The sequence below is a fragment of the Alligator mississippiensis genome, chromosome 1 (genome assembly GCF_030867095.1).
Source record: "Alligator mississippiensis isolate rAllMis1 chromosome 1, rAllMis1, whole genome shotgun sequence".
In the NCBI taxonomy this organism is placed as follows: Eukaryota; Metazoa; Chordata; order Crocodylia; family Alligatoridae; genus Alligator; species Alligator mississippiensis.
Window position 1 is genome coordinate 96,915,597 of NC_081824.1, and position 12,248 is coordinate 96,927,844.

The 12,248-nt window shown below is 45.8% G+C and overlaps 1 protein-coding gene across 1 annotated transcript in view; it reads right to left on the minus strand.

Moving 5' to 3' along the window:
• Nucleotides 1-12,073, minus strand: part of REV3L (REV3 like, DNA directed polymerase zeta catalytic subunit) — a 216,269-nt gene extending 204,196 nt beyond the window's left edge. Inside the window, exon 1 of the mRNA XM_059732984.1 lies at nt 11,667-12,073. Within this exon, the coding sequence (XP_059588967.1) occupies nt 11,667-11,805 (139 nt within the window). The 5' untranslated portion in view covers nt 11,806-12,073. The remainder of the gene's footprint in view (nt 1-11,666) is intronic.
• Nucleotides 12,074-12,248: the final 175 nt, after the last annotated feature.

The following is a 12,248-nucleotide window of genomic DNA, read 5'->3' on the forward strand; positions in this document are numbered from 1 at the left end:
GCTTAATGAAAAGCTAGTTACAAAAAATGACTTTTACCCTTTTACTTTGATTTAAACCAGTGACCTAGAAGTGAAAGACACTAGTGAAGGACTGCCAATGAAAAGGACAGGTTGTCTGGAGCTATTATTTGGGAAGGCTGTATTACGGACCAGCTGCAGGGAGTAGTGCCAGGTGTTATAGATTAGCTGCAACATTCCACAGGCCCTGCAATCCTTGCACAAAAAAACTCTATGTAAGGCATGATGATGCACAAAACGGGAGATACTGCATCAATTCACTGTAGAATATTTGAACACCAGTTTATGGTAACAAGACAAAATCCTTATGCCTAGATACAGTTAATAATCCACTTAAATACAAATTAATCTATTTTCTTTACATCAAACCAGAGGATGAGTTTTCAGGATTACCTGACTCTTCTACTAAATACTGTAGATACTACAACTCCTCCAGGATAGTTCACTACTTTTTGTAAGATGCGAGTGTGGACAAAATGAGCAAGTTAAAATGTGTGCTGAAAAAAGATGCCACTTAAAAAAAACCAAACAAACCACCCCCCTCCCCCAACCTACTAACATAAGCCATCTTATTTATGTATTTAAGAGGTCTAGCTTATTTAGGCAATATTACAATACATAAAACTACAGAAAAGTTATTCTAGCACAGGGGTGGGCAAAATATGGCCCGCATCTGACCTGCCAGGCCATTATACCCAGCCCGCAGGGCCCTCAGTAAATTAATATTTATTTACTCCTGGCTGCCTGTCAAAGCTGACACAAACCAGGGGCAGTACAAGTCAGCAGCAGGACCGAGCAACCCAGCGCCGCTCCACCCCCAGCCATTTCACTGTCTTCCTGCCCACACTGCTCCAGCACCGTGTGGCTCCTGGCTGCATTTCCGGACCGCAGGCCCACAGGGCTGTTCCGGTACACAACTTCATTTTAATCTATTGTGCGATCACCTCTATGTACACTACACAAACATATGTAAATCAGGACAAAAATTTTTTGTAATCAAATTAATGAATGTTGTAGGCATTTGCTTTTTAGAATATAGTTCGGTATTCTTTTGGTTTCGAGATAGAAAAACTCCTTGCTGAAAGGAGTACTTCCAGGGGTAAGGGGAGGGACTTCTAGTCACAAGATGGCAACCAGGGTACAGGACATCTGTCAAGGGGCAGGGCTACCCATGCAGCCCGACAGCTTGCCAAAACTCGGTAAGTGGCTCTCCGCCCAAAATAAATGACAGTCCCTGTTCCAGCATATTAAGAAGCATTGTCTATTTGCTGGTTCAGCTATTAGTTTTATCTTCCTGACTTCCTCAAATTATTTTACTGTCTACAAAAACTCAGGCATGCAGCTACTATAACCAAAAGTCTTTTCTCCAGCCTCTGAACTTTTGCTAGATCAATTCCATATGTTAATGCTTAGACTCTTACTTAACCGAGTATAAATGCTTAGTGAGAAACTAGTTTTACTATTTACATCTATCCATTTATGATCAGGCAGTATAGTCTAGTAGACATAGCACAGGTTAGTACACAAAGTCTGTTTTCTAGTCCCAGTTTTGCTACTAAGCTGATCTACAACATTGGGCAAGTCACTACACACCTCTATTCATTTCCCCCCAACACACCATTTATTTTACTTATTTAGACAGTAAGCCAGGGCAAGATGCAGTCCACCAACTGATTATACCCAACCCTCAGACAGGCCCCCCCAACCAATTGATTGAATCTGGCCCACAGCCGAGCCCCACCCACACCACACCCATCAGACAGCACCACCCCAGCGCTGGCCAGCATGCACAGCTTCCCAGCAGGGCTGCTACTACAGCCACCCAGGTACTGTTTGACTCCATTCGCCTCTAGCAGCTCCTCCTCCTCCTGCCCCTGCTGTACCACTCTGGACAGCAGATAACATGGGGAAGCCATGTGGGATGCGTGCTAGGCTGCAGATGCCCAACCAGGCAGGGAGAAAAGCTTTAGCCAGGAGGCTCTTACCCCAGTGTGCAGGGATTCCACCCACATATGCTGGGGCAGGAGCTGCCCAGCTGTAGCCTCCCCCTCTACCTGGTTGGGCATCTACTGCCCGACACGCATCCCCATGACTTACCTGCGTTATATACTGCCCAGAGAGCGCAGCAGGGGCAGGAAGAGGAGAAGCCATTGGAGGTGAGGGAAGTCAAGCCAAGCAGTATGCAGGCAGCTGCAGCAGCAGCCCTGCCAGGAAGCTGTGAGCATTGGCTAGGGCCAGGGCAGTGCTGTCTGGCAGGCATGGGGTGGGTACAGGAAAGAGCGCAGTAGAAGCTGCCCCAGGCAGGGCTAGGCCCCATGAGGAGCACTGCAGGGGCAGCTGCAAGCTGGACTGGGGGATGGGGATGAGAGCGAATGGCCCACACCTGCACTGCTTGGGTGAGCTCTGTTGCAAACCTCTTCTCTACCCTGGCTGGGTCCTGGGACCTAGTGCATGGGCAGCTTCCCACAAACACACACACACACCTCCCCCCCACAATATACAAGTGTAAGACTTAATTTTGAACTATTATGCTCAAAATGAAGCATCACCTCTATATGCACAGCTCAAAAACCATTAATCAGACCAAAAATATTTTTGAAATAAAATTAAAATGTTATACTAGATGTTTGATTTTTAGTATACTATTTTTTTAATCTATAATTTGTTAAAATAATATTTTCTGAAGGACTGTGTGAGAGGCCCTCACCAAAACTCATTAAGTGGCCCACCAGCTGACATAATTGCCCATTCCTGCAGTAAATGCTTTAGGGCAGAAGCTGTCCCTCACTGTGTGTCTGTATACTGCCTAGCACTGGTAAGGTAAGCTCTGGCCCTTTAGTGCTATTATAGTAAGCAAAAATTTAAAATCTGAGGAATATGCATAGGTCCATTTTCCAGACTCAAAGTTAAAATGAACTGCCAGAAGTTCCCATAAGAAGTTTTCAGAGTTGGGAAGGTCAAACCTGTCTGAGGTGGATACATTTCAGGGTAGTGGCCAGCAACATTTTTCTGGAAGTGGGCTGGGGGCTGGAATAACTCAACTCACCAAATGGTTCACTAGGGCGCCCCAAGAGAGGACAAGGAAGACTGGCCATAAACTGTTAGAGGATGGTATCAGGTTGGATGCAAGGAAGAACTTTATGGCAAGGGTGACCAGAATCTGGAACAGACATCCCAAAGAGGTGGTACAGTCCCCAACCCCAGAAGTCTTCAAGAGGAGACTGGACAGGCACTTTACTGGGATCATCTGATCCCAACAGTATTCCTACCTAGGGCAGTGGGGTTGGACTTGATCTTTTGAGGTCCCTTCCAGCCCTTAATTTCTATGATTCTAACTCAGGCCCTAGGCAGGTCAGCACTAAGACCCAGCACCAGCATAGCAAAGGGTGCTCCTGGTCAGCTGGCTGCAGTACAGGGCAGCATGGGTGAAGCTGCCTGCTAGTCATCCTCAGTTTAGCCCAAGCATAGCCAGCCAACCAGCCCCTCTTCCCCCTTATCCTCAAATGCTGTCAAAGCACCTTAGCTCTGGGCCAAATCCAGTAGTTGGCTGCAGGTTGCAGACCCCTGCTCTAGGACATGCTCTTCATAAAAACTAGTTCAAATCTATATATTTAGACCCAACTTGGAAAAGACCACATTTGCAAAATGTTTTTAACTCCACAGCTGACCAACCTGTAATGACATAAGCTAACCTGAGTTACAAATGCAATATGATGTTAACACATGAAAAGTTTCAATAAACTCAGGCAAGAAGTGCTCTGGTCTAGCAGGTAAATCGATGTCTGTGGAATCAAGATGCCATACAACACATTTGTTTCAATATTTAAGCCCACACACAAAAAAGGAAAAAATTCAGGTAAATTAAACTGCGCATGCATCGCATGCATGACTAACTATGCTACTTAGCAAGTATGTTTTTCTCAGATGTAAAGGGCTCCACAATAGCTTAGCCAGACAGGCAATCACTTCTTCGATAACCAAGTGCAGTGATTTTCAACCAGGATGCTGTAGGAACTCAGAGTGCTATGAGATCCTTTAAAGGATGCCACAAGTACCATTCAATATTAGCTCTATTAGCTGTGCAAACACCTAACATGATTCACAAGATAAACCAAGATATTTTAAACAGGAAACCACAGTGTCAAAAAACATTCTGGCCTGTTGTGGTTGGAGTTCTTTGCGACAGAAGAATTGCTCTATTGTTTCCCATAGTCAGAAAGCTAAGAGCTAAAAAAACTAAGAGCTGGCATTTTAATACGCAAGGCACCCGTTGGAAAAGGTTGAGAATCTCTGATCCAATATCTCATCTATTCAGCTCATTTACAAAAAACCCCAAAAACTGAACCTACAATAAAGAGGAGGAGTAACAGTGGGGAGAGAATAAAAATGCATCTTGTTTCAAAAAGAAAAACATGTAATTTTTTTTTCTCAGACCTATTTCCAACCTATTGAGGGATTTCTCAGACTTCCTGTGCTAGGGAAGCAGCACAAAGATATTATCTAAGCCCTTTTTTCATACCCCCTACCCTAAATACGATATGTCACAAGTGGCATGTTGAAAGCATATCTGTAACACAAAGTGCTGATGAGATTCTGGGCAATGCTAAAGGCCACAGGGAAGTTCTGGCAGTGATCTTAAAGCAGGCCTCAGAGCTGTCTTAAATTATGCTGGGGCCCCAGAGTAAGTCAGGGTCAGAAGGTCAAAGGTGGCTTAAAGCAAGCACAGGCTAAGAGTTCTGTGGTGTCCTAAAGGAACTTCATTCTTGCATCAATATTTCCAAAAAAAGTATAAAAACTACAAAACCCTTAGGAAGAAAATTGTGCGTATATGCTAGCCTCAACAGCAATTATATAGTTACAGTTTTAGCCGGAACTGGTTTTACATTTTTCCTTTATAAAAATTATATAGAACTTTACCAGAATTTTTTCCTTAAAAGTAAGAGACATCTATTTATATCTAGGGTACCTCATATATTCTGTGCCAGAATTACCATTCTTCCATTACCTGATCAAGAAAACAAACAAACAAACAAAACAAACAAACAAACCTCTTCATTATGTGAGCAGTGTAACAACAGTGACTAACAGTTTCTTTGTTCTTCATAATCTGAGTACTGTCAATTATATGGTGGTCTGTTTTGAAAGAATGTAGTTACCTTGGACTTTGCATATAATGAGGGAGGTTATTTAGTTCTAATAAGTAATCTCGCTCTAACTTCAGGTCATTATACAGTCTGGGTGTGTTCAAACCTAAAAAGGCAGACATCTCAGAAATACCCGACAAAGCAGCAACAATAGATCAGCGAAGCCTCTGAAAACTCCAGGAGCCCCCCGCTGGTCTACAACAAGCAAGAAGCAAATCACTGCTTAGATATTTAAACATATCCCACCATTTTGACAAGAACAACAATTTGAAATAACCAATTAACAAAACATTTAACCTCTACCACTCCATCGTGCACAATTTCACTCTGAAGATTCAAGCAAAAAACATACCTTGCACCACCACTTATTTAATTGCTGATTAGAAATAAGGAAAGAAGAGATAGCAATTTAATACAAAGTTATGAACTTAATAGACACAATGTTGGTCCATATTTCATTGTTTCATATGAAATGCATACAGTACCTTTTATCTCTAGAGCTCAAGGTATTTACTGAAGTGGGTGAAATTTGTCAGTCTCCAGAGACATAGATAGCAAGCGTGCTGTTTAAGCATCTTGTTCAAGTTACCCGAACTGACACAGAACACCAAGACATTCTGATTTCTAAGTTTCCAATAAAATATACCATGTTGTCCACCCTATATTTTACTAGACACCCATGTTCTGAAGAATCCACACTAATGTTGGGAAAAGTTATTAAACATTTTTATGGTAAACACTGGATCTGGCATATTCTGATTCACAAAAATGAAGCCATAATTAGTTTTTCCACGTAAATAGAATTCTGTTGAGAAATTATCTGCAAACAACCTACTGTGTCTGTGACAAGCATATTCATAATTTTAAATAGGCCTTGAGAAATCCATTTACCCCTGGTGAGTAGGCATGTATGTTATTCTAGCAAACCAGGGGGCCTTTGCATCAATTCCTCAATATTAGGGGGTTTTTTTTTATTTTAAAAGTCAGAAGCTTGTAGGATTCCCTTCTAAAAGTAAACCATTGGTAAACATATGCTAGAGAACCTTTCCAAGTCTGCATACAGCTTTACTGCTTCTACCACTACACAGATTCCCAGAAGCAGCAACAGAATAAAATTATGATACCAGTCAGCTTCTGTAACTATTCACTCTCCGGGGAGCAGCAAAGCAATCAAGTACCATGTCAATCTCATGCTTATTAAGAAAGAGGCAAGCATTACTGGGGGTGGGCACAGGAGGTTCCCAAGGGAGGTGCATGATCATCACAGTGGCTCTCCCCTACTTCAGGCACTATCAGACCCCCCCCTCCAGCCACCACTGCTGTAGCTTCCACTCACCAACTGTGATGAGGGTAAAATCACTAGCAATCCACAGCTGAAGTACAGGACACAAACCCACCTGAGGAACACTGGGGTAGAACAGCAGTCAACAAAGGTTTTCTGGCTAGAATGACCCAGCTTGAGTTAAAAGCAAAGTACTCTGCCATTTAGCCAGGGCATGGGCAAAGCCCACCCCCCCCACAAAAAGTGGGCAAAGCCTCTGGCTCCACAAGCCTGATTCAATGGCTTTACTGATGTTGCCAACCCCCCGTGATGGATGATTCAAAAATTAAAATATGCTAGGAAACTGGAAATGGATGCTTACTACACATAACCTCTTAGCTGCAAGAAGGAAAAGGGACAGACTTGTAGAGACTCTCCCAATCTTGTTTGCCAAATCTCACAGATGAGACTAATCTCTCTCCTTCTGAAGTTTCTGCAAAGGAGGAGGAGCTTTTAATGCTAATTTTTTTTAAGGCCCAATAACCAGAAGTGGATATAATAAATGGGGTCTCTTAACAAGCTTCCACCTTTTGGGGAGGAGGTGAGCAGCCAACATTAGCAAAAGAACAGGTTAGGGACTATTTAGAAAAGCTGGACATGTACAAGTCCATGGGGCCAGATGCACGTGAGGGTGCTGAGGGAGTCGGCTGATGTGACTGCAGAGCCATTAGCTTTGAAAACATGTGGTGATCAGGGGAGGTCCCAGATGATTGGGAAAGGGCAAACACAGAACTCCTTGAAGAAAGAGAAGGAGGAGAATCCAGGGAACTACAGACCAGTCAGTCTTGCCTCAGTCCCCAGAAAAATCATACAGCAGGGCCTCAAGGAATCCGTTTCTAAGCACTTGAAGGAAAAGAAAGTAACTAAGAACAGTCAGCATGGTTTCACCAATGGCATGTCATGCCTGACCAACTTGATTGCCTTTTGTGATGAGAAAACTGACTCTGTGGATGCGGGGGAAGCAGTGGATGTGATATACCTTGACTTTAGTAAGGTTTTTGATATAGTCTCCCACAGCATCCTTGCAAGCAAGCTGAGGAAGTAAGTATGGGTTGGCTGAATGGACTGTAAGGTGGATAGAAAACTGCCTGGAATGCCAGGTTCAACGGGTAGTGATCAACTGCTTGACGTCGAGTTCGCAGCCAATATCAAGTAGAAGGCCCCAGGGGTCAGTCCTGGGGCCAGTTTTGTTCAACATCTTCATCGATCATCTGGAAGATGGGATGGATTGAATCATAAGCAAATTCAAGGATGACACCAAGCCAGGGGGTGTGATAGATAGGTTGGAGGGTAGCACTAGGATTCAGAGTGACCTAGACCAGGCTCGTCCAACATACGGCCCGCGGGCCGCCACGTGGCCCTCCAAGCTGTTTTCTGAGGCCCAAGGTGCTGCAATGGGAAACAAAAGTAAACACTGTACTTTCATTTGGGGGGGGGGGGTGTGATATGATACCGCTTTCTGTGAGGCCTTTGAATATGGCTCGCCATTGGGTGATAAAAAGTTCATGATCCGGCCCCACATTCAAAAAGGTTGGACACCCCCGACCTAGACAAATGGGAGGACTAGGCCAAAAGAAATATCATGAGGTTCACCAAAGCCCTGTACTTAGGACAGATGAATCTCATGCACCGCTACAGGCTTGGGACCAACTGCTAAGCAGTAGCTCTGCAAAAAAGGACCTGGGAGTTACAGTGGATAATAAGATGGATATGAATCAACAGTGTAACCTTACTGCGAAGAAGGCTAACAGCATACTGGGCTGCATTAGTAGGAATGTTGCCAGTCGATCAAAGGAAGTAATTATTCCCCTGTATTTGGCATTGGTGAAGCCACATCTGGAGTACAGTGTCCAGTTTTGGGCCGCCACTATAGAAAGAATGTGGACATGAATGGTGTGCGAGTGAGTGCCCCCGGTGGCTGCGGGGGCACAGTGGTAGTGGGAGCACAGCAGTAACCAGCAGGGAATCACGGACCACCCACAGACACCGCTGCCGGTGGGGTGGTGAGTGGCAACTGCCCGCAGGCGCTGCCAACACTGGCAGTGGTGCCTTTTTGCAGGGAGTGCACCACCACGCTATGAACACGTTGCCCCTGGATGTGGACAAGTTGGAGCAAGTCCAGTAGAGGGCAACAAAAATGGTTAGGGCGCTGGGATACATGGCTTTTGAGGAGAGGCTGAGGGAACTGGGCTTATTTAGGCTGAAGAAGAGAAGACTGAGGGGGGATTTAACAGCAACCTTCAACTACTGAAGGAAGGTTCCAAAAAGGATGGAGCTAGACTGTTTTCAGTGGAGACAAATGAAAGAACAGGAACAACAAACAGTCTCAAGTTGCAGCAAGGGAGGTTTAGGTTGGACATTAGGAAAAAAACTCTCTCACTAGGAGGGTGGTGAAGCACTGGAACAAAAGTTACCTAGAGAGGCAGTGGAATCTCCATCCTTGGTTGTTTTTAAGGCCTAGTTTGACACATCTCTGGCTGGATTGACCTAGATAGGGATAGTCCTGCTCTGAGCAGGGGGATGGATTAGAATCTAAGTCACCTCCTGAGGTTCCTTCCAACCCTAATTTTCTATGATACCTCCTTAATAGAAATAGCTTCCAGGGGATGAGAGAGAGGACAGAACTGAGTTTTTGAATTTTTTTTTTTTTGTCCTAGATCTCACAGGTAAGACCCTCACTTTAATTTTCTTTATATCCATTTCTGAATAATGAGTTTAGCTCCCTCACTATGTGCCACATTAACATCTCAGGGTTTGGCCTTAAAAAGTAAGTTTGATAAAAGCACATTCAACTACAACACTAAAAATAGCAGTTTTTGCTCAGGAGTTCAATGTCACTTGGTAGATAAAATAATTATTTCAAAATTAATAACCATTCTCTCTCTTTAATCTTTCTTAAAAAAAATGCACGCAAGGTAGTCAAACAATAAAAACATGAAACACTACTTTCATGCTACAACCAATATGGCAGTTCTGCAAACTCAAAACATTTCTGAAATTATAGTTCTATCCAATTCATTATGTGGCATGTACATGACTTATGTAGTTCACCTTTAAGCCCAGAGGGTGCCAAAATGAAATGCAGGTTTGCATCTGCTAAGATGCATTAAAATAAAAGAAGACCACACTGGCTAGTCTTTATCTTCAGTGTGGTTATACCAAATAGGTTCTGCTGATATTGCATAAAACTAAAATAATAAAAAATAAATAAAAACTTGTAGTAATGCTTTTTTATTTATTTGGACTTAGATATATTTAGACTTTAGTTTGGGGGTACAGGGTATCTTACTTTTTAACCTAAATGAAGGTTACCTTCAGGTGGACATGATAATGACAGTAACACCCATAACAAAATTTTCTACTCTTTTCCCCCAGAATTCTATTTTGAAAGGTATGCAAAGGTGCAACCAAAAGGTCCTTACCAGAAAGTGTTTGCAGACCAATTTTTTTCCAAACCTCTATTATCTTTTACTTTGGCCTTTCATGTTTGATGGAGGAGGTATATTGTTTCATCAAATAACTGATTTATGTGCATCAAAAATGACAAGAATAAGAGCAATACATAATTACGCCCTCACTCGTGTGCCTGAACATTTCACCTCCCGTAAGAGAAGAGAAGATCAGGCAGCTAGCTCACTTAAAAATCAACACCCTTAACTGATATTGGATGCAAAATGCACCACTGCTAGGAATCCAACTTTCTGAATCTAAATAAGCCACTTTCATATACCAATCAATCTCCACTGACTCAGCAGGTGGAATAAGGAGCCTGCTTTTGAACCCAAGTCTCCTAATTAGTAGCACAGCGTGGACACTTTCTTTTAAACATACCAAGATTAACAGAGACACAACCAAACTGAGAGTGCAAGCTGCCTATAGTGGCTAGATGCCATGCACAAAGGATTGCAACCTGACACTTTTTGTACTATGCTGGTAAGAACACACATTAACCCTCATCAGCAGGGCTAATTTCTTCCAAGCTCAGCTCAAGAGGAAACAAGGATCATGTTGCTTAACACTTGAGCTCTAGGTGTATCCTCCACTCTCTTAATACAATAGTTTAGAAGTTGTTTTACCAATTTTGAATTGAAGGTGGCCAATAATGGAAGTCCTTACATATTCAAATGTAATTTTTTTAATTGGGAGAGAAGTCAAGAGATTTCTAAAACATCCTATTTACATCTCATTTTTGGATCAATTAAGAGTTAATTAAAATAGGTGGAGAGTTTACAGTGCCGAATCACTCTGATATGTTAACTGTGCCAGCGAGGCCCTAACAATGCTTGCTTACCACAGCACCTCAGCAAATAACTTCAGGTCTAGTTTTTCCACCTGAACAACTGCATGGGAGGAGCACAATACACATTTCTTAAATCTCTGTAGGAAAGGTGATTAAAAGGATGGAAAGGGAAAATAACAGCAAGCTGCTAACTCTTTGCTGTCAAGAGTAATGGAGAGATAAACAGAAGATAATTATAGCACACTGTCTCTGCAGACCGCATTGAAAAAAAAAATCGTCTGCAAGTTGGCCGAATTAGACACCATTCTGTTATGCAAACAAATCGCCAAGTTTATGGTGAGAGAAGCAAAGGATTTTGCTCTGAGGAAGCTGGACAAGCCAAACTCCTCTCCTGCTGGCTTTGCAATGCCATGCTCCTAACATGGCAGAGCCTAAGCGTTTCCTTGAAGGAAGGGGCTGTCACTCTTCTCTCCAAGAAGTGGGGGAAGAGAAGCAGCCAGGCGCACACCGCGGCCTCCGGGCCTACCCGGGCCCTGCCTGTTTGAATAGCGAAGCACCCCCCACCCCGCCCTCCCGGCGGGAGCAGCCCGGCGTCTCCGAACCCGCGGCCTTTTGTTGCTTCCCCAGCTCCGCGCCCGCACGTACGAGCCTCAGCCCGGCCCTCCCGCACCTGGAGGCGGCGCCGCTCCCGGGATCGGGCCCGCCCCCCGCACCGAGGTGCGACCGTTGGAGCCCCCCAACGGACCCTCTGCGCACGCGCGGGGCCCCCTCCGCGCCCCTCCTCCACGGCTGCTCGGGGGCGGCCCCGAGTGTCTGCCCCCCCCGCCCGCGCCGCCGCAGCCCACAAAGACCCGGGGGGGGGGAGGGGGCAGGTGAGGGGTGCCCGCCGCAGCGCGGCTCGGGCACAAAGACACACGCACACCCCGCCGCGCCCCACCCTTACCTGCGGGGGTGGCGCCGAAGACGCGGACCACGGGCACCCTCCGGGCTGGGGCCTGCGGGCAGCGGGGCTGGCAGGGGTCCAGGCCAGGCAGCGGGCTGCCCATGTAGTAGTCGGCGGTCACGAGCCTCACTGAGAACATGTTCGCTGCCGCCGGGCACGGGGCGCAGGGAGGGAGGGAGGGAGAGAGGGACGGGGAAACGCGCGCGGAGCCCGCCTGGCCCCGCCGCCGCCTCGGCGAGCGCAGCCCCCCGCTTCCTGCGCCCGCCCGGGCTGCCCCTCTCTAGGTGCGGCGCACGCGCAGGCGCGACGAGCGGCTCTAGAGCGCAGCCGGCCGCGCGCGCCTCGGCGGTAGAGCGGCCCCGGCCCTGGGCACCGCGGCGGCGACGGCGGCTCCGCGGCTCCACACTGCAGCTGTTGTTGCCATGATGATGATGTCACGGACGCAACCACTAGAGGGGAGCGGGGGGGAGGGATGGAACGTGTCCCTCCCGGGCTCTGCTTCTGCAGTGGGTTGGGCCTGGCGGGAGGAGGAGGCGGACTGGGGCGGGGGAAATCGATGACTCGGCGCTCGGCCCCCACGCC